Genomic DNA, 22,496 nt, shown 5'->3' on the forward strand with positions numbered 1-22,496 from the left:
GCAAGGATTCTTCAATATACGCAAATCAATCAATGTGATACACCATGTTACCAAACTGACGAATAAAAACCATATGATCATCTCAATAGATACAGAAAAAGCTTATGACAAAATTCAACACCCATTTATGATAAAAACTCTCCAGAAAGTGGGCATAGAGGGAACCTACCTCAACATAATAAAGGCCATATATGACAAACCCACAGCAAACATCATTCTCAATAGTGAAAAACTGAAAGCATTTCCTCTAAGATCAGGAATAAGACAAGGATGCCCATTTTCACCACTATTATTCAACATAGTTTTGGAAGTCCTAGCCACGGCAATCAGAGAAGAAAAAGAAATAAAAGGAATACAAATTGGAAAAGAAGAAGTAAAACTGTCACTGTTTGCAGATGACATGATACTATACACAGAGAATCCTAAAGATGCCACCAGAAAACTACTAGAGCTAATCAATCAATTTGGTAAAGTTGCAGGATACAAAATTAACACACAGAAATCTCTTGCATTCCTATCCACTAATGATGAAAAATCTGAAAGAGAAATTAAGGAAACACTCCCATTTACCACTGCAACAAAAAGAATAAAATACCTAGGAATAAACCTACCTAGGGAGACAAAAGCCCTGTATGCAGAAAACTATAAAACAGTGATGAAAGAAATTAAAGATGATACCAACAGATGGAGAGATATACCATGTTCTTGGATTGGAAGAATCAATATTGTGAAAATGACTATAGTACTCAAAGCAATCTACAGATTCAATGCAATCCGTATCAAATTATCAATGGCATTTTTTTATGGAACTAGAAAAAAAATCTTAAAATTTGTATGGAAACACAAAAGACCCTGAATAGCCCAAGCAGTCTTGAGGGGAAAAAACGGAGCTGGAGGAATCAGACTCCCTGACTTCAGACTATACTACAAAGCTACAGTAATCAAGACAATATGGTACTGGCACAGAAACTGAAACATAGATCAATGGAACAAGATAGAAAGCCCAGAGATAAACCCACGCACCTATGGTCAACTGATCTCTGACAAAGGAGGCAAGCATATACAATGGAGAAAAGACATCCTCTTCAATAAGTGGTGCTGGGAAAACTGGACAGCTACATGTAAAAGAATGAAATAAGAATGCTCCCTTACACCATACACAAAAATAAACTCAAAATGGATTAGAGACCTAAATGTAAGACTGGACACTATAAAACTCTTAGAGGAAAACATAGGAAGAACACTCTTTGACATAAATCACAGTAAGATCTTTTTTGATCCATCTCCTAGAGTAATGGAAATAAAAGCAAAAATAAACAAATGGGACCTAATTAAACTTAAAAGCTTTTGCACAGCAAAGGAAAGCATAAACCAGACGAAAAGACAACCCTCAGAATGGGAGGAAATATTTGCAAACGAATCAACATACAAAGAATTAATCTCCAAAATATATAAACAGCTCATGCAGCTCAGTATTAAAGAAACAAACAACCCAATCCAAAAATGGGCAGAAGACCTAAACAGACATTTCTCCAAAGAAGAGATACAGATGGCCAAGAGGCACATGAAAAGCTGCTCAACATCACTATAATTATTAGAGAAATGCAAATCAAAACTACAATGAGGTATCATCTCACACCAGTTAGAATGGGCATCATCAGAAAATCTACAAACAACAAATGCTGGAGTGGGTGTGGAGAAAAGGGAACCCTGTTGCACTGTTGGTGGAAATGTAAATTGATACAGCCACTATGGAAAACAGTATGGAGTTTCCTTAAAAAACTAAAAACAGAATTACCATATGATCCAGCAATCCCACTACTGGGCATATATCCAGAGAAAACCATAATTCAAAAAGACACATGCACCCCAATGTTCACTGCAGCACTATTTACAATAGCCAGGTCATGGAAGCAACCTAAATGCCCATCAACAGACAAATGGATAAAGATGATGTGGTACATATATACAATGGAATATTACTCATCCATAAAAAGGAACGAAATTGGGTCATTTGTTGAGACGTGGATGGATCTAGAGACTGTCATACAGACTGAAGTCAGAAAGAGAAAAACAAATATCATATATTAACGCATGTATGTGGAACCTAGAAAAATGGTACAGATGAGCCGGTCCGCAGCGCAGAAGTTGAGACACAGATGTAGAGAACAAAGGTATGGATGCCAAGGGGGGAAAGCTGCGGGGGGGGTGGGGATGGTGGTGTGATGAATTGGGCGATTGGGATTGACGTGTGTACACTGATGTGTATAAAATTGATGACTAATAAGAACCTGCTGTACAAAAAAAAAAATTAAATTAAATTTTAAAATTAAAAAAAAAAACTAATACTAAACTATCTTTGGGTTATTTGTATGGAAATATGTTAATATAAATGTTTCAGACATTACATGAAATTTCTAATAATCTTATATGTTCTGGTATAATGTTATAAGTCATAATTCTAGTTATTATTTTTTGCATGTAATACCTCTTTCACTCTATTTTTAAAATTTTATTTTATTTTATTATTTATTTATTCTTTTTTGGCCGCTCTGCAAGGCATGTGGAATCTTAGTTCCCCGACCAGGGATTGAATCCATGCCCCCTGCAGTGGAAGCACGGAATCTTAACCACTGGACCGCCAGGGAAGTCCCTTCACTCTATTTTTTAGAGTGGTGCTTTACCTACATTATCTAGACCTTATATACCATACTCTCAATCTTAATCCTCCTTCAGTCTTAATACAAGTTAATTATATGTCTGATGCTCTTCACCAAGCCTTATTTTGTTATATCGCTCATCATTTTGATTATCTAAAGCTCAGCCACTAGTCCATTTTCAGAATGACTCAGGGAAACAGTATTTCTTGATTTCTTGCATGTTGATAAAATTTGTCTATGGCTTTGTATAAGGAAAATCACTTTTGCTGGGGAAAAAAATCACTGGCTCACACCTTCTTACTTTCAATATCTTAAAAATACTATTCCATTTAATCCTGACAGGGAGTGTTGCTGTGAGAAAGCCTAATGTGAATCTAATTTTCTTTTCCTTTTAAAAAGTCAGTTATTTTATTCTTAAAGGAATATTTTCCTTTTTCTATAGAGTGATTTTACTTATATCTTGTATAAGCTTTAGCTTATATTACCAGGTACATACGGTTCTCTATCTGTTATTTCAAATCTTCTTTTAAAAACCTTTTCCTTAATTACAGTTCCTCATATTTGTCCTATTCCTTTACATAAGTTATCTTCCTAAGAGTCTTTTTTATCTATGTGTTTTTTCTTCTTTGCCTATCTTTAATATTTGTTACTTTCTCTCAAATCCTGTTCATTTTTTACATTTCTTTTTAGGCCTTAAATTTTTCCCCCTTTTCAACTTCTGTTTAAAGATCTTTTCTGTTTACTCACTCTTGTGTCCCTTCTAGTTTAGCTAACTTTTCTGAAATGATTTTTTTCTTTTATTTATAATTCTTTCCTCAGTTCTGGCATCTCATCTCTGAGCTTTCTAATTTTAATTTATGTTGGTCTTTGACATGTGATACTGGTGTCTCAATTAGTGATAGTGCATTTTAAAATGGAGGTTTAATGTGTTCTATGATCATATCTTTCTGGGGAGATTTTTATGTAAGGACATTATTCTGTTCCTCACTTTTTTTTTTGTTCAGCTTTTTCCAGGTATAATTAACAAACAAATTTGAAAGATACATAAAGTGTACATAGTAATGATATGATACACATATAAATTGTGAAAGAATACCCCTCCCCTCATCTAGTTATTTATCACATCTCACACATTTGGGGGGGTTGTTTTACTTTTTAGGGTTTCGTGTTTTGGGGGGGTTTTTTGGTTAGAACATTTTAGTTCTACTCTCTTAACAAATTTCAATTACACAGTACAGTGTTATCAACGACTGTCACAATATTATACAGCTGACCCCTGAATAACACAGGGATTAAAGCAAACCCCTGCATCTGTGTATAACTTTACAGCTGGAACTCCCATATCTGAAGTTCCACATCTGCAGGTTCAACCAAGCACAAATCATATAGTACTGTAGTACATATTTATTTTTAAAAACCTGCACATAAATGGACCCACATAGTTCAAACTCATGTTGTTCAAGAGTCAACTGCAGGGCTTCCCTGGTGGCACGGTGGTTGAGAGTCTGCCTGCCGATGCAGGGGACTCCGGTTTGTGCCCCAGTCTGGGAAGATCCCACATGCCACGGAGCGGCTGGGCCCGTGAGCCATGGCCGCTGAGCCTGCGCGTCCAGAGCCTGTGCTCCGCAACAGGAGAGGCCACAGCAGTGAGCGCCTGCATACCGCAATAAAAAAAAAAGTCAACTCTATACTAAATCCTCAGACCTTATTCATCTTATAGCTGAAAGTTCACACCCTTCCATCAACCCCTTCCTATTTCCTCCAATCTCCTGACAGCCACTTTTCTTCTCTTTGTTTCTATGAGTTTGACTTTTTTTTTTTTTTTAAAGATTCCACACGTATGTGATACCATGCAATATTTGTCTTCCTCTATCTGGGTCATTTCAATGAGCATTATGGCCTCAAGGTCTGTGCATGTTACCACAAACAGCAGGATGTCCTTCCTTCTCATGGTTGAACAATATTCTACTGAATGTGTATATACCACATCTTCTTTATCCATTCATCCGCTAACAGACACTTAGATTGTTTCATGTATTGGATACTGTGAATAATGCTACTATGAACATGGAAGTGCAGATATCTCCTCAGGATCCTGTTCTCATTTCCTCTGGATAAATACCCAGAAGTGGGATTACTGGATCATATGGAATTAATATGTTTTATTTTTTAAGGAGCCTCCATACTGTTTGCTTGTGGTGTCAAACACACACAAAAAATCATAACCAAGACCAATGTCAAGGAGCTTACACTCTGTTCTTTTCTAAAAGTTTTATAGTTTCAGGTCTCATACTGTAGTCTTTAAGCCACCTTGAGTTGATTCTGTGTGTGGTATAAGACAGGGATCTAGGGCTTCCCTGGTGGCACAGTGGTTGAGAGTCCACCTGCCGATGCAGGGGACACGGGTTCGGGCCCCAGTCCGGGAAGATCCCACATGCCGTGGAGCGGCTAGGCCCGTGAGCCACGGCCGCTGAGCCTGCGCATCCAGACCCTGTGCTCCGCAATGGGAGAGGCCACAACAGTGAGAAGCCCGTGTGATGCAAAAAAAAAAAAAAAAAAGATAGGGATCTAGTTTCATCCTTTTGCATGTGGATATCCAGTTTTCCCAAACCGTTTACTGAAAACACTATCCTTTCCCCACCGGATATTCTGGTTCCTCTGTCATAAATTGATTGACCAATTATGCATGGGTTTGTTTCTGGGCTCTCTATTCTGTTCCACTGATCTCTGTGTCTGTTTTTATGCCAATACCATACAGTTTCGATTACTACATCTTTGTAATACAGTTTGAAGTTAGAAAGTGTGATGCCTCCAGCTTTATTCTTTCTCAAGGTTCCGTTGGCTATTTGTGGTCTTCTGTAATTCCACACAAATTTTAGAATTGTTTGTTCTACTTCTGTGAAAAATGTCACTGGAACTTGGATATGGATTGCACTGCATCTGTAGATGGCTTTGGGTAGTACAGACGTTTTAACAAACTAATTTTTCTAATCTGTGAGCATAAAATATCTTTCAATTTATTTATGTCTTCTCCAATTTCTTTCATCAGTGTCATAGTTTTCAGTGTACAGGTCTTTTACCTCCTTGGTTAAACTTAATATTAGGTATTTTATTCTTTTTGATGATATAGTAAATAAGATATTCTTAATTTTGCTGATAGTTTATTATTAGCAAACAGGAACATAGCTGATTTTTGTATACTGATTTTGTATCCTGCAATGTTACTGAATTTGTTTTTAGTTCTAACAGTTTTGTGGTGGTTTCTAGAATTTTCTATATATAACATCAGATCATCTGCAAATACAGCTTTACTTCTTCCTTTTTATAGATGCCTTTTCTTCTTTTCCTTGCCTAACTGCTCTGGCTAGGACCTCCAGTACTATGCTGAATAAAAGTGGCAAGAGTGGACATCCTTGTCTTGTTTTGACCTTAGAGGAAAAACTTTCAGCTTTCCTCTTTTGAATATATTAGCTGTGGGTCTGTCATATATAGCTTTCACTGTGTTGAGGTATGTTCCCTCTATACCTACTTCGTTGAGAGTTAATCATGAACGGATGCTGAATTTTGTCACATGCTTTTTCTGCACCTATTGAGATGATCACATGATCATCACATCTCTTTTATCCTTCATTTTGTTAATGTGCTGAATCACATTGACTGATTTGCATATATTGAACCATCCTTGTATCCCTGGAATAAACTCCACTTGATCATGGTATACGATCCTTTTAATGTGCTGCTGAATTCAGTTTGCTGGTATTTTGTTGAGGATCTTTGCGTCTATACTCATTAGGAATATTGCCTGTAATTTTCTTTTCTTGTAGGCTTCTTGTTTGGTTTTGATATCAAGGTAATGCTAGCCACTTAAAATGAGTTTGTAAGAGTTCCCTCCTCTTCTATTTTTCGGGAGACTTTGAGAAGGACTGGTACTAATTCTTTATCAAATGTCTGGTAGAATTCACCAGTGAAGCCTTCTGGTTCTCAACTTTTGTTTTTTGGGAAGTTGTTTGTTTTTTTTCTTGCGGTACGTAGGCCTCTCACTGTGTGGCCTCTCCCTTTGCGGAGCACAGGCTCCAGATGCGCAGGCTCAGCGGCCATGGCTCATGGGCCCAGCTGCTCTGCAGCATGTGGGATCTTCCCGGACCGGGGCACGAACCTGTGTCCCCTGCATCCGCAGGCAGACTCCCAACCACTGCGCCACCAGGGAAGCCCAAGATTTACTCTTTTAGTAACTTTCAAATATGTAAAACAGTATTATTAACTATAGTCACAATGCTGTGCATTACATCCCCAGGACTTACTTATTTTATAACTGGAAGTTTGTATTTTTTGACTCCCTTCAACCATTTCACTAACCCCCATACCCTGCCCTGCCTATGGCAACCACCAATCTGTTCTCTGTATCTATGAGCTTGGTTTTTGGTTCGTTTGTTGTTTAGATTCAACATGTAAGTGAGATCATATGGTATTTCTTTCTCTGTCTGACTTATTTCACTTAGCATGACGCCCTCAAGATACATTCATGTTGTCACAAATAGCAATACTTCATTCTTTTTTTACGGCTGAATAATATTCCATTGTACATATATACTACACCTTCTTTATCCATCCAACCATCAATGGACACTTGGGTTGTTTCCTTATCTTGGTGATTGTAAAAAACGTTGCAATGAACATAGGGGTGTATGTATCTTTTCAAGTTAAGTGTTTTTGTTTTCCTCATATACCCAGAAATGGAATGGCTGGATCATATGGTACTTCTATTTTTCTTTCTTTGAGGAACTTCTACACTGTTTTCCCCAGTGGCTGCACCAATTTACATTCCCATCAACAGTGCACAAGGGTTCCCTTTTCTCCGCATCCTCACCAACACTTGTTATTTCTTGTCTTTTTGAAAAAAGCCACTCCAACAGGTATGAGGTGATACTTTTCCAGTTTTCTTCTTGTAACTGATTTCTAGTTTCATACCACTGTGGTCAGAAAAGATACCTGTTATGATTTCAACCTTCTTAAATTTATTAAGACTTGTTTTGTGGCCTAACATATTATCTATTCTCCAGAGTGTTCCACGTGTGCTCTAGAAGAATGTGTATTCTGGCGCTAGATGGAATGTTTCTAAACATCTCTTAAGTCCACCTAGTCTAATATGTACTTTATGTCCAATATTTGCTTATTGATTTTTGCCTGGGTGATCTATCCACTACTGAAAGTGAGGTACTGAAGTCCCTACTATTGTTGTATTGCTGTCTATTACTCTCTCCAGGCCTGTTAATATTTGCATCATATATGGAGGTGCTCCTATGTTGGGTGTATTAACAAAATTATATCTTCTTGGACTGACTCCATTATCATTATATAATGACCTTTTTTGTCTCTTGTTACAGTCTGCAGCTTAGAATCTATTTTGTTTCATATAAGTATAGCTTCCTTGCTTCCTTTTAGTTTCCATTCATATGGAATACATTTTTCCATCCCTTTGCTTTCAAAGTGTGTGTTTCCTTATGGCTGAAGTGAGTCTCTTGCAGGCAACATTCAGTGAGTCTTGTGTTTTATCCATTCAGCTACTCTACATGTTTTCATTGCAGAATATAGTCCATTTCCATATAAAGTAATTATTGATAGGTATAGGCTTCCTATTGCCATTCTGTTGCTGTCTGGCTGTTTTGTATTTCAATTGTTCCCTTCTTCTCTTCCTCTCTTTGTGATTTGATGATTTTTCTATTAATCTTTTGTATATCTATGACAGGTTTTTGTTTTCGATTCCCATTAGGCTTACATAAGACGTCGAGCCCAGCAGAGCTCAGCACAGAGGGAGCAGTCAGAATTGCTCATCTCCCAGTCCTTCCCTAAAAGAGGTCTATTTTCATACTTTAAAAGCTGCTGTCTAATGCTCAGGCTCCTAACTTGGCAGACATCCAGGGGCTAACTGCAATCCTCCTAGGAGACCAGGGAAGCCAGCAGATACCGCCTCTGCCTTCTCCCACTAGCCCACTCCAAATCTCCAGTATTTCCACACAGAATCAGCTTGTACACACATCTGGTACCCCAGATTTCATGGATGCCACTCAAAGAATGGGCCCCTGGCTCACCTGGCTTTGAAAGTCAACAGGGCTTGCACTGACCAATCCCACAGGACTGTGGCAAACAATGAAGCAGCTTTTAATGGGTACAGGAGGAACCTCTTTCACAGCTATAAGCTGGGTCCAGAGCAGAAGGAGCAGGCAAAAAAAGCCTATCTCCAAGATTCTCCATAGAAGGGCTCAAACTACATGTATATTCCCTGCTGCCTGGGGGTCTGACTTCCAAACAGCCTTCACCTAGGTACCAACTGCAATCCTCCTCTATGGAACACTTGACAAATCCTGGCACACACTCAACTACTGGGAGCAAGAAGAACAAAGAAGCCAGCTTGGACAATCACAAAGGTTTGAGAGAGAACCAAGAGCTCAGGCCAAGCTGAATGCTAAGGTTCATATCCTACACAAGACTCCTCTGTCAGGACTGGGAGAGGTGGCTGTTTTATCTAATGCACAGAAACCAACACAGAGAGTCAAGGAAAATGAAGAAACAAGGGAATATGTTTCAAACAAACAAACCAAAAAAACCCCTACAGAAACAGACTTCATAATGAAACAAAGATACATAATTTCCGTGATTAAGAGTTCAAAACAACCATCATAAATATGCTCACTGACGTCAGGAGAACAATGCATGAACAAAGTGAGAATTTCAACAACAACAACAAAAATTAAAAGAGAACAAAGTGCCAAACAGAAATCAGAGAGCCGAAGAATGCAGTAACTGAAATAAAGAATTCAACAGAGGGGTACAAGAGTACACTAGATCAAGGGGAAGAAAGGGTCAGCAGACTCAAAGACAGGGCAGTAGAATTCATCCAGTCAGAGAAGCAAAAAGAAAAAACAAAAGAAAGTGAAAATAGCTTAAGGGACTTATGGGACACCATCACGTGGACTACTATTTGCATGACCGTGGTCCCCTAAGGAGACGATAGAGAGAAAGGGGAAGAAAGCTTATCCCAAAATAATGGCTGAAAACTTCCCCAACCTGGGGAAATAAACAGACATCCAGATCCAGGAAGCCCAGAAACTTCCAAAAACGATGAATCCAAAAGGACCCACACCAAGACACTTTATAAATAAAATGTCAGAAGTTAAAGACAAGGAGAGAATCTTGAAAGTAGCAAGAGAAAAAACAAGCTGTCTCTCACAAGGGAACCCCCATGAGGCTATCAGTAGGTTTTTCAGCAGAAACCTTGCAGGCCGGAAGGGAGTGACGATACAGTCAAAGTGCTGAGAGAAAAAACTGCCAACCAAGAATACTGTACCCAGCAAAGCTGTCCTTCAGAATGAAAAGAGAGAGAAAGAGTTTTCCATACAAGCAAAAGCTGAAGGAGTTCATCACCACTGTATCGGCCTTAAAAGAAATGTTAAAGGTACTTCTTCAACATGAAACAAGAGTGCTAATTAGTAACAGGAAAACATATGAAAGTATAAATCTCACTGGTAAAGATAAATATAGGGTTAATTCAGAATATTCTAATGCTGCAATGGTGGTGAGCAAATCACTTAAAAGCGAAAGTAGTAAAAACTAACTATAATAATATGTTAATGGATACACAAGGTATAAAGATATGCATTGTGACATCACAAACACTAAATGTGCAGAGAAAAAATGTAGAGTTTAAGTACACGGTTTGTTTTTGTTTGTTTGTTTGTTTTCTGGTTTTTCTTTTTAGCCGCACCATGCAGCATGAAGGATCTTAGTTCCCCAACCAGGGATTGAACCCGAGCCCCCTGCAGTGGAAGCGTGGAGTCTTAACCACTGGACTGCAAGGGAAGTCCCTAAGTACGCATTTAAAGTTTAGCTGTTATTAGCTTAAAATACTGTTATAAATATAAGATATCCTTCATAGTAACCTTAAATGGGATTTTATACCTTGATACTTTTATGTTTCTATTTATGTGAAATTAGTTTTCCTAAACTTTTAGAACATAGTGGTGTTCAGCGTAGTTTTTCTAACTTTACAGAATTCACTCTTCTGTTTTCACATGCTAAAAAATATGGTAGCTCCCTTTCTGAGATATCCCAGCTCTTCCTCTGCCCATCCTTATCTGAACCTTCTCTTTCCTTCTCCTTTCATTCCTTAATTTTCCCTACTGTGCTGAATTTTGATGCTATTCTATTCAACTTTGTCTCTACTCTGTAGTACCCTGTCCTGGTAGAGAACTCCAGCAGGTCTGTTTTGAGAATTCCCTGGAGCCAGACTGCTCTATCCTCTTCTGTCTTTACCACGGACACACTGCACTTGCCTCATATTGGAGTGGGCAACCCCCCACTCTCATTTCAGCTACTGCTCTTAATATAGCTCACTACACTGTCTAGTAAATAGCTGGGGCTATTTTGGAGGTCCCCTGCTTTTAAGTTCAGTGAAATACTTTACTCACTCTCTCAGCTTACTCTTGCACAGACAGTAATACTATGGAGGTCTTGTGGCTGTTAGTGGTCTGCCCTTACCTGCTTTCATTTCTGGATGCCTGAGGTTAACTTTACGGTAAGTATTCAGATTTGCTGTCTTGTTCCATTGGTTTTTTGCGGGGTATTCTGAGAGTCAAAAACCTACAGAGTGGCCATATTCACTTCCTAGTATCCCTCTCAAAGACAAATTTGAAGTTCAAACATAGCAATTATGTTGTTATATTCATCATATACTTATCACTTTTTTTGACACTTATTTCTAATTATTTTTAAACCATCCTGTTGTGAGTCATTTCATTCTTTTTTGCAACAAGGCAAAAAATTCTCTCACTCCATGATTTTAAAAAGTTCCCTTTAATATATTCTTTAAATCTTTCCTGGTTTTCAACACTTATAAATGATTCCTGACTCACAATTCAGGTAAGTTACAACCGTGTACACTTTTAACAATTCCTCAACCACCTAAGGCTCCCTGCTTCTACCGAGTCTTAGAATGAGACCACTAGAAACCGAAACGATCTTCCAAACACAAGAATATGTGAAGGATTTTTAAAAATCTGAACAGGGCTTCCCTGGTGGCGCAGTGGTTAAGAATCCGCCTGCCAATGCTAGGGACACGGGTTTGAGCCCTGGTCCGGGAAGATCCCACATGCCGCGGAGCAACTAAGCCCGTGCGCCACAACTACTGAGCCCACATGCCACAACTACTGAAGCCCATGTGCCTAGAGCCCATGCTCTGCAACAAGAGAAGCCACCACAATGATAAGCCCGCTCACCACAACTAGAGAAAGACCCACACACAGCAACAAAGAGCCAACGCAGCCTAAATAAATAAATATTTTTTAAAAATCTGAACATACACAACATTGTAAATCAACTATACTTCAATAAAAAAATTTTTTTTTAAATCTGAACAGGATCTGAATAGAAATTCCATGTTTATGTACTATAACTTTGTCTTCTGTGAATACTGGGGTATAGCATACATGCAGTAGGTTTTCTCCTAGTCTAGGGGTCAGCAAACTAGAGTCCAATGGCTCAAAAAAAGTTTTACTGGAACACAATCATGCCCATTCCCTTAGCTATTATATATAGCTTCTTTCACACCACAACAGCAGAGATAAATAGCTGCAACAGAGATATGGCCCACAAAGCCTAAAATATTTACGATCTGGCCCTTTGCAGAAAAAGGTGGCCAACCCTGTCCTGGTCTACAGATTTATCAAATGAGCTTCCACAAACAGCACCTGGGAGGTGGGTAAGTCTGAACAGGATGACTCTTTGTCACATTAGGTGCCCAGCACATTACAGGATGTTTAGCATCCCTGGCCCCCCAGGAACCAAAATGCTAGTAGTACTCCCAATCCCAGTGTTAACCAAAATTCTCCACACATTTCCAAACACTCTGGAAGAGAATGGAAGCACTATCCCTGGTTGAGAACCACTGCAGAACTAAATTAGCTCAGAGTAAAGAAGGAGTAAATACAACCCATAAATTCTAAGTGCCACCAAGATAGATGAGAAATGTCATTACCTTTTTAAAAAGCAAACTAAAAATCTATTCTTCTTCCCCTTTGACAGTTAAGCCAAAAATATGCTAACTTCTTAATAAAATTAAGCTTTATAATTTGATTACTACATCAAGATATCACAGGGTTGACTTAAAGTTTAAAAATAAATTTATAAGGCAATCTTACCGATTTGTTCCATCCAGATTTGATCTGTGGATGAAATTAAGTTTTGCGTCTGCCCAATAAAGCTTCCGTTCCTCATAATCCAAAGTCAGTCCATTTGGCCAGTAAATTTCAGTGTTTATTATAATGAAGCGACTTGAACCATCCATTCCAGCACGTTCTATCTTTGGTACTTCTCCCCAGTCTGTCCAGTACATGAACCTAAAAATCATGAAAAATAAACCCATGACATAAGCAGGTTAACCACCAAGTATCTTATAATCATCACTATTGGATAAAGAAAGCTCTCTCAGGAACACTAAAACTGAAACTCCTAGAAACTGTTATCGAAATTTTAAGCATCTATCTTTTTGCCACCATGATGGTAATAACTGATTCAAGACAAGCATCATCAGGACACAAAAACCATCTGATCAAAGTTTCTTTGGCAAAAAGGATACCTTACACTGTCTCAATGTATCTCCCCACAAATTACTTATTAATGACAAAGGGGAAAATGGTAACTTTAGAGAAAATAAACTTGGTGGACACCACCTTATCCACATCATCTAAATTAACATCATCAACACTGGCATCATATATGTGATATGCTGGGAAGAACATTCCATCTTTTTTTATATATAAATTTATTTATTTTATTTTATTTTTGGCTGTGCTGGGTCTTCATTGCTGCACGCGGGCTTTTCTCTGGTTGTGGTGAGCAGGGGCTACTCTGTTGTGGTGCGTGGGCTTCTCATTGTGGTGGGTTCTCTTGTTGGGAGCGCAGGCTCTAGGTGCGCGGGCTTCAGTAGTTGTGGCACACGGGCTCAGTAGTTGTGGCTCGCGGGCTCTAGAGTGCAGGCTCAGTAGTTGTGGCGCACGGGCTTAGCTGCTGTGCAGAATGTGGGATCTTCCCGGACCAGGGCTTGAACCCATGTCTCCTGCATTGGCAGGCGGATTCTTAACCACTGCACCACCAGGGAATCCCCCATACCATCTGTTTTATGTATATTCTCTTACATATTATTTCTGTCCCAAAATGCATAACCTGAATAAAATTATTAAGGAAAGAGAGAGTACCAAATTAAACATTGTACAAAACAGCTGCCTTTGAAAATATCAATGTCATAAAAGTCAAAGAAAGGCAGATGAACTAAGCTAGGTAGGAGGAAAATAAAGAGACACAGTAAGGGACTTCCTTGGTGGTCCCGTGGTAAAGAATCCACCTTCCAATGCAGGTGACGCAGGTTCGATCCCTGGTTGGGGAACTAAGATCCCACATGCCGCGGGGCAACTAAGCCCACGTGCCACAAACTACAAAGCCCACGTACCACTAGAGAAGAGAAAATCCACAAGCCGCAACTAGAGAGAAGCTCCAGCAGACCACACAGTAACGAAAAAGATCCCGCATGCCTCCACAAAAAGATCCCGCGTGCTGCAACTAAGACCCAAAGCAGCCAAAAAGAAAATAAAGAAAAATAAATAAACAAAGAGAGACACAGTAACTATATAAAGTGTATGATCCTGTACTGATCAGTTGGGGAATATGCTACAAAGACATTATTGGGAAACCTGGCAAAATTTGACAGCATGTCAAATTCTATAATAGAAATGTACTAATGTTAATTTCCTAAATATGATCATTGTACTTTGGTTCCAATATTTCAAATAAATCATGACCAAAAACTTCCCTAATTTGATTTTTAAAATACTAGCCCGTACATCCATGAGGTTTAATAAACTCCAAGTATGATAAACACAGAGATCTACAACTATACACATCAGTTAAACTGTTGAAAGACAAAGGAATCGAGAGCACTAAGAAAATCAACTCATCACTTGCAAAGAAACCACAATATAACTAAGAGCTGATTTCTTATCAGAACAATGGACGGCAGAAAGCAGTAGGATGACACACTAAAAGAAATTAAAATGTCAACCAAGAATCCTACATACAGCAAAATTATCTTTCCAAAATGAAGGTGAAATAAAGACATTCCCAGATAAACAAAGTGAGAGAATTTGTGGCATGTAGATCTGCCTTACAAGAGATACCAAAGATATTCTTCAGGCAAAAAAGAAGTGACCTAGATGTTAACTCAAATCCACATGAAGAAGCAAACAGTACTCATACAGATAATTATATAGGTAATTATAAAAGACAGTACAAATATATTTTTCCCTTTTCTTCTCTTAATGGATTAAAAAGACAACTGCACAAAAAAGTAATTATAAACTTGTTTTATTGGGCTTGTAACATATAAAGGTGTTATATATATGGAAATAGTAGCATTAGGAAGGGAAAAGGGAAGCAAAATTGAGGCAAGTTACAGCCATTCTTTAGGCCTAGCCTAAATTCCTAGTTTCATCACCTCGTGTTCCCTACCTTGAATCCTATAGTTAGAGCCCCAAGTTGACAAATTGTTTCCTTCCCCTAACAGCCAACCATGAGTGACTTGGTGTGGTACTCTGTTCATAAAGGCTGTGAAGCCTAGTCAGAGCTGTGGGGGGAAACTCAGTGATTTTTAGTCAATGACTTCTACTAAGAACCCAGGGGAATGAGCTAATGCAGGCCTGCCTTTGTTGACCCTACTCTAAACACAGCGACTACATGCTCTTCCCAAAAGACACCCTGAGTTTTTTGTCCCTATGTTTTCGCACATACTATTTTACTCCACCCTAATTTAAAAAGCTAATAACCACCATCAATAATTAACTCACAAAACTGCAGCTATTACACATTAACTTCTACTGAGATAGCTATAAATTATCATAAAATTAAGCAAAATATATGAGAGGCAGCTGTTCTAGGAACTGAAAATAAGGCAGCACGAGACCACAAACCATGAGACAAAGGAAACTCACCAGGTGAGCTCCAAAAATCACCCTGACTCAACCTAGTGACAACTCCCCAACCAAAGTGTGGAAAGCTGAAACTGAAATTAGGAACAGTGGTCTCAACAAGCTTAAGGAGGCAGAGAGAATTTGGGGAAAAGAAAAGACTGGAATCTGCAGGGCCCCAAAGAGGAGAAAGTTACATTGGTGTGGGTGGGGGGGACTCATGGGGGATCCCCATGAGTCCTTGGACCAAGAACCAGGCTGTGCACGCACAGGATCCTCAAGGATTATCAGGTTGAGAACAGAACTAAAATGCCAGAAGTCAAGCGATGCAGGTGGTCTTACATGTTCTGCCAAGACAGAGTAAAGAACATCAACACCACCCTGGACATTCAGCTGAGACACCTCAAAGGGCTGAATCCAGACCACACCCTAGGGCAGTGGTTCTCAAAGTGTGATCCAAAGATCCCTGGACAGACTTCTCTGGTGGCTCAGTGGTTAAGAATCTGCCTGCCAATGCAGGGGACACGGGTTCGAGCCCTGGTCCAGGAAGATCCCACATGCCGTGGAGCAACTAAGCCCATGCACCACAACTACTGAGCCTGCATGCCACAACTACTGAAGCCCATGTGTCTAGAGCCCATGCTCCGCAACAAGAGAAGCCACCGCAATGAGAAACCCTCACACTGCAACGAAGAGTAGCCCCCGCTCGCCACAACTAGAGAAAGCCCGCGCGCAGCAACGAAGACCCAACGCAACTATAAATAAATAAATAAAGTTATTAAAAAAAAAAAAAAAAAGATCCCTGGAGATCTTCGGAATCCTTTCAGGAGGTCTACAGGGTCAAACCTGTTTTCATAATATTGCTAAGTTTTATGTATTTATTTAGCCTTTTTCACTTTCATCCTGGAGGTTTTTCATGGATACATATAAGGTGTGGTGATGACTTCACCCTGATGGCTCATGGAATGTATACCTATTATATTTTCCATAAGTTTCTAAGGTAGGTTTTGGAAATAACTATATACATGTTCCGAGATTAACTCAGTTCCCAGCACTTTTGCACTCTTACTAGCTACCTTTGATTATACCTGCTATAATCTCTGTACCATTATCATCTAAAAACTTGTTACTTTTGAAGTCTTGAAATTTTACTGTGCCCAGAGCAAAAACACATCAAGGAGCAAATACACTGCTTTGTTTTACAATATTTCTTAACTTTAAGTTTTTATTTTAAACTGTTTTTATTTTGAAATTTACTAGTATTCTATTTTAAAATAAAAGAAAATTTACTTATATTTGTCTTGTATTTAAGAATGGACCACTGGCTTAAAAAGGAGAGATGAGAAAACTCACTTCGTCAACCCACAGCTATACTGCCTACATTTAAAGATGTTAAAAATGATGATACTGATCTATCAGAGAGAGTTCTCTGACTCTAAGAAGGGATGAAATCTACTCCAAGACCCTGAGCAAAACTGTAAATGAAAAAGTATTACAAAAGCAATCTTTCCATTGGCTCATACATGCTATCTTTTTATGAATAGTATTATGGTTCCAGTTAAGCTGAGGCATTGAGACAATCATTCAGAGATTAAAGAAAAATGAATTGCATAGTTTAAATGTAAATATGACCTCATTAAAAGCCAAACAATGTTTATTACAGCTTTCCAGCTGGAGAAACTCACAAAAACAGAGACTCATAAAGCTTTCTCCAGTTAACATTACTGAATTCCTCCCAGAGGAAAAGCCAATAAAAGAAATCATAGCCGCCAATTTCCAAAGCTACAGTAACACAAAATTAAAATTTAGCTGCAAACATGAAGATGGAAGTTAATGTCATCTAAGAAACTGTGCTTTTGCCTTATATATGACTAAATTTAAGGATATGGCCGGAGTTACTGTTTTGTTTGTTCATCACGTGTCAGTACCAACTCATCATCAAAGATCTTCTATGTGAATGTTTACAACAATAAATGTAAGTGGTGCTGAAATATTCAAAGTGTTGAATAACTTTTTTGAATTGCACAGATTACCCTGAACTACCTACCTGTGCTGATATTTGCACTGATAGTCCAAAAGCAATTGGTGGGTAAGAGTGCAGGGAGTGGCAACCAACTGTACTAACAGTCACTATATTTATTCTTCACCACATACAAAAGAAAAGTCAGTCTCAATGAACACTGACATTGGTAAGGCAGAAAATTATTAATTTCATTAGAGCTTGACCTTTGATTACACATTTAATATTCTGTGTGACAAAATAGGATCTACAGAGAAAGTACTTTTGCTGCATATGAATGTAGAATGGTTGTCTTGAGAAAAAGCACTTGGCCAACCGAGCTAGCTGCTTTTTTCATGGAACACCAGTTTTACTTTAAAAAAAAAAAAAAATGAACGACAAACTATGGTTAATAAAACTTAGGTATCAGGCAGATACTTTCTTGGAAATACGTGAAATGACCTTGTCACTTCAATGTGTTGCCAATAACAAAATCTGAGCTTTCCGCGTTCAATCTGTTGTAGTACATTATATATATCTGACAAAGGACTTATATCTATAATGTATGAAGAACTCCTAAAACTCAATAAAAGACAACCCAATTAAAAACTGGGCAAAAGGTCTGAACAGACACATCAACAAAAGACAAACAAAGGCAAATAAGCATACAAAAAGAGAGTCAACATAATTATTCATCATGGAAATGAAAATTAAAGCTATAGTGAGATATCACTACAGATCTAGCAAGATGGCTAAACTTTAAAAAATGGACAATACAAAGTACTAGCAAAGATGCAACGCAACTGAAACTCTTGTACACTGCTAGTGTTAATGCAAAATGGCACGTCTACTTTGGAAAACCGTTTGGCAGTTTCTGACGTTAAACATTCCCATAAGATCTAGTAACCCCACTCTCGAGTATTTACTCAAGAGAAATTAAATATGTATTCACACAAAAACCTGTATGAAAATGTCTATAGCAGATGTATTCATAGTCACCAAAAACTACTGAATATTCTTCAAATGGGGAATGGATAAACTATGGTACATTCGAACAACGGAATACTCTCAGGATTAATAAAAAGAACCACTGTAATAAAAATAAAAGTGCAAAAAAAAAGGAAAACTATTTTAGCTGTTAGAAGTCAGAATAATGGTTACTTCTGGGGGAAGGAGTAGAGCATGAGGGGACTTCTAGAATGCTGGTATTGTACTCTTTTCTTATCTATATGCTGTTCATATTGGTGTGTTCACATTTATAAACTTAATTTGCTTTATATATATGATTTGCACATTTTCTCTATCTGTGTTATAATTTAATAAATGTTTATATTTTTAGGAAAAAAGAACCACTGACATATACAATAAACACATATAAACTTCAAATGCTTTACGGTAAGAGAAAGAAGCTGGATTCAAACACTACACGACATGATTCCATTTATGTTACATTCTGGAAAAAACAAAACTGTACACAGTCCGAAAACACATCAGTGGTTACCTAGAGCTGCAGGTGGAGGGAAAGGTTGATAACAAAAAGCCAAGAATATACTTTGGGGGGTCGTGGAATTGTTCTATATTTTAATTATGGTAGTGATTACTCAAATGTAAGCATTTGTCTAAATTCAGAACTGCCACCCAAAAAAGTGTAAATTTACTGTGTGCAAATTTTACTTTAACTTTTTTAATGGGTAGAAGGCATCATTTAATACTTCACAAAAGATACATAAATGGCCAATTGGCACACAAAAAGATGCTCAATCTCATCAATCGTCAGGGAAATGAAAATTAAATCAGTAATAAGATATCACTTCACACCCACTAGAATGGCTAACATTAAAAAGACCAACAATACCCGGTGTTGGTGAGGATACAGCAACTGGAACTCTCATACACTGCTAGTATAATCACTTTGGAAAACAGTTTGGCAGCTTCTTACAAAATTAAATGTACACTTAACCCTATGAACCAGCAATTCTAGTTCTAGGTATTTACTCAAGAGAAATAAAAACATACCCACACAATGATCCGTACATGTAAGTTCACAGAAGTTTTATTCATAACAAACAAAAACTGGAAATAAATCAAATGCCCGTCAATAGGATGATTAACAAACTCTGGTATATTCATAAAATGGAATACTAGTCAACAATGTAAAAAAACTAACTACTCACATATTCAACAAGGGTGTATTTTTTTAAATAATGGTAAACAAAAGAACCCAGACTCAAAAGAGTACCTATAGAATGGCTCCATTATATGAAGTTTTAGATTCAGCAAAACTAATCTATAGTGACAGAAGTCAGATCAGTAGTTACCGTGGTGAAAGTAGAAGCTGACTTGAAAGGGACTAAGGCAGCTTTCTGGAGTGATGTGATAAAATGGGGTTTTTTTGGAGGTAATGGTTGATACACACATTTATCAAACTCATCAAGCTATAAATGCTAAAATATACATTTTTTGCATATAAATTATATCTCAAGAAAGTTGCTTGTAACACAAATAAGAATCAAGAGATTTTTTTTTTTTTTTTTTTTTTTGCATTACGCGGGCCTCTCACCACCGCGGCCTCTCCGCAACCCGTTGCGGAGCACAGGCTCTGGACGCACAGGCCCAGCCGCTCCGCAGCATGCGGGATCCTCCCCAACCGGGGCACGAACCTGTGTCCCCTGCATCAGCAGACGTACTCTCAACCACTGCGCCACCAGGGAAGCCCCCAAGAGACTATTTTTAAAGTTAATGCAAAGGTAGCTTCTTTTCTGTAGAAGCCTTTCCTAGCTTGCCTAGACAAAGTAGAGTTACTCCCTCCTATGTGCTCCTATAGCTTGTTTCGCTGTGCTCTAATACTTATCACAGTTTGTAGACAAATTATGAAGAACTCATATGGGCTGACCATAAGCAATTTGCACACTATCAAAGGGATATAACAAATAAGTGCCGTTGTCCTTCCTGTATAATAGAACTTACATAGGTCTCACAATTGCCACTAAGCTTGTCTAAAGAAGCACTAAACTTACAAGAACTCAGTGTCTAGTTTACGGTGTAATAAAAAGTTGTCACAAATGAATTAGTCAGCTCAACAAGAATTTTAGTAATAAATAAAATTATATGCATGCCACTGCTCAAAGCTAATAAATAACTCTTCCAGTACTCAACCCTAAGAAATATATCATGTCATGTTACTTCACGGATCACACTCAGGTAAAGGCTTCAACTACAACAAATGAAACTGAGAAATCTGTCAGGTGAGAATCTGATAAAAATTTAGAATTTTTAATTGAAGTTTGCTGGTATTTTCGTTTGTTCAAATATTTTTAAAGTAATAAATTTCATCTATAAATACTGAACATTTGCATTTGTTATTTAATTAACCTTTAAGCTAAAAACTCATTACATACTTAATACAGAAAGGGAAAGAGGAACAGGCAACAGAAAAACACAAATATTTTATAAGTTACCAAGACACTATTTAATTTTTTTAATGTACTGACCACCTATTAGGAGCTTAGCATCATGCTTGACATGGTAATACAAAAATAAGCAAGGCAAAACTACTGTCCTTATGAAACTTGCAATCCAGGCAAGGAATGATTAACTATTATCAAGAGGTATGAACAGGCTGCTATAAGAGTACTGGGAATTGATACCCAATCGAGCCAGTGAATGTAAGAGTTCTCAACAAAAGCTCACCAGAGGAAGTAATACTTTTATTTAGGCAGTTGCCAAAATGGGAAACAGTGTTCCAGGAGGAAGACACAGCTTATGCAAAGGACACAAGAAGTCATGACATATTTGAGAAATAGCAAGATCAGCAGAGCTGCAGGATACTGTGTATTGTGGAGGGCACAAGGCAACAGAAGAAGTCCCACAGATGGGATCTATTTTGCTGTGCTAAGAAGCTTGGACTGCACAGCCTATAAGAGATGAGAAGTTACTTAAGACTATTAAGCAGAAAAGTAAAGTGCTTATTATCCTTTTACAAATTACAAAAGATTATCCTTTTACAAATCACTGTTGATAATACTGAGGGACTGACTAGAGGGGGAAGAAATTAGAGAAGGAGAAGTAAGGAACAAAACTTCTCAGATATTCCAAATGAGAACTGATGAAGATAAAAGTTGAGGGATGGATCAACGAGGGAGAAGAAAGATAAAGGACAGACTAGGATGGCTCCCAAGATTTGGCAAATGTGAGTAAGTCCATATTGGTGTCATTCAACAAAATATGGAATAGAGACAGAGTTTAGGGGGCAACATGCTGAGTTCAGATAAAGATGAAATGAGCACGCTGACATCATTGTTCTTCCTTCTATATCCAAAGAACCAGCCAAAAGAGTAACAAAAAAAATAGTGTAAAAATTAAGGAAGAGTTGGACAGAAAATAAAATAAAAAGGATGTTACCAGTCAATGCAGTTGGACTATAGTAACAAGGCAAAAGAAACTACAATTAAGAGTTGCATATGAAACCAAGCCAACCCCAAAGTGTAAGCAAGAGTCATGCCACATTCTAAGAACATGATGTGACAGATGTTAAGGTAAAATCTAACTATAAAGAGTCATGGGTCCTCAAAAACATTTTCTTGCCATAAAATTTGTTTTGAGAAAGTTTCTAAAATCACTGGGACTAAAGCCAGTGAAAATAATTCTGACTTAATGAAAGTGAAAAGAAAAGGGTCATGCAGAATTCATACACCCTTCGCCTTCCTCATCCCTGAACCAGTTCTGTTTTACCTTGATTAGTAGATTAGGCTTTTAAGTGAAGAAAAGGTTGGAGAATTCAATAATATCTATTTCCTGATAGAACTATCATAACGTCCTACGGAAAAA

General features: G+C 38.0%; 1 protein-coding gene across 2 annotated transcripts in view; it reads right to left on the reverse strand.

Annotated features, from left to right (window-relative positions):
• The window catches only part of LRP6 (LDL receptor related protein 6), a 174,365-nt gene that overhangs the window by 91,147 nt on the left and 60,722 nt on the right, over nt 1-22,496 (reverse strand). For both annotated transcript variants that reach the window (XM_029204998.1, XM_029204999.1), the window contains one exon: nt 12,854-13,051. In XM_029204998.1, coding sequence (XP_029060831.1) covers nt 12,854-13,051 — 198 coding nt within the window. The remainder of the gene's footprint in view (nt 1-12,853; nt 13,052-22,496) is intronic.

This window comes from Monodon monoceros, unplaced genomic scaffold (genome assembly GCF_005190385.1).
Source record: "Monodon monoceros isolate NGI ecotype Baffin Bay Population unplaced genomic scaffold, NGI_Narwhal_1 Super_Scaffold_6, whole genome shotgun sequence".
Taxonomy (NCBI): Eukaryota; Metazoa; Chordata; class Mammalia; order Artiodactyla; family Monodontidae; genus Monodon; species Monodon monoceros.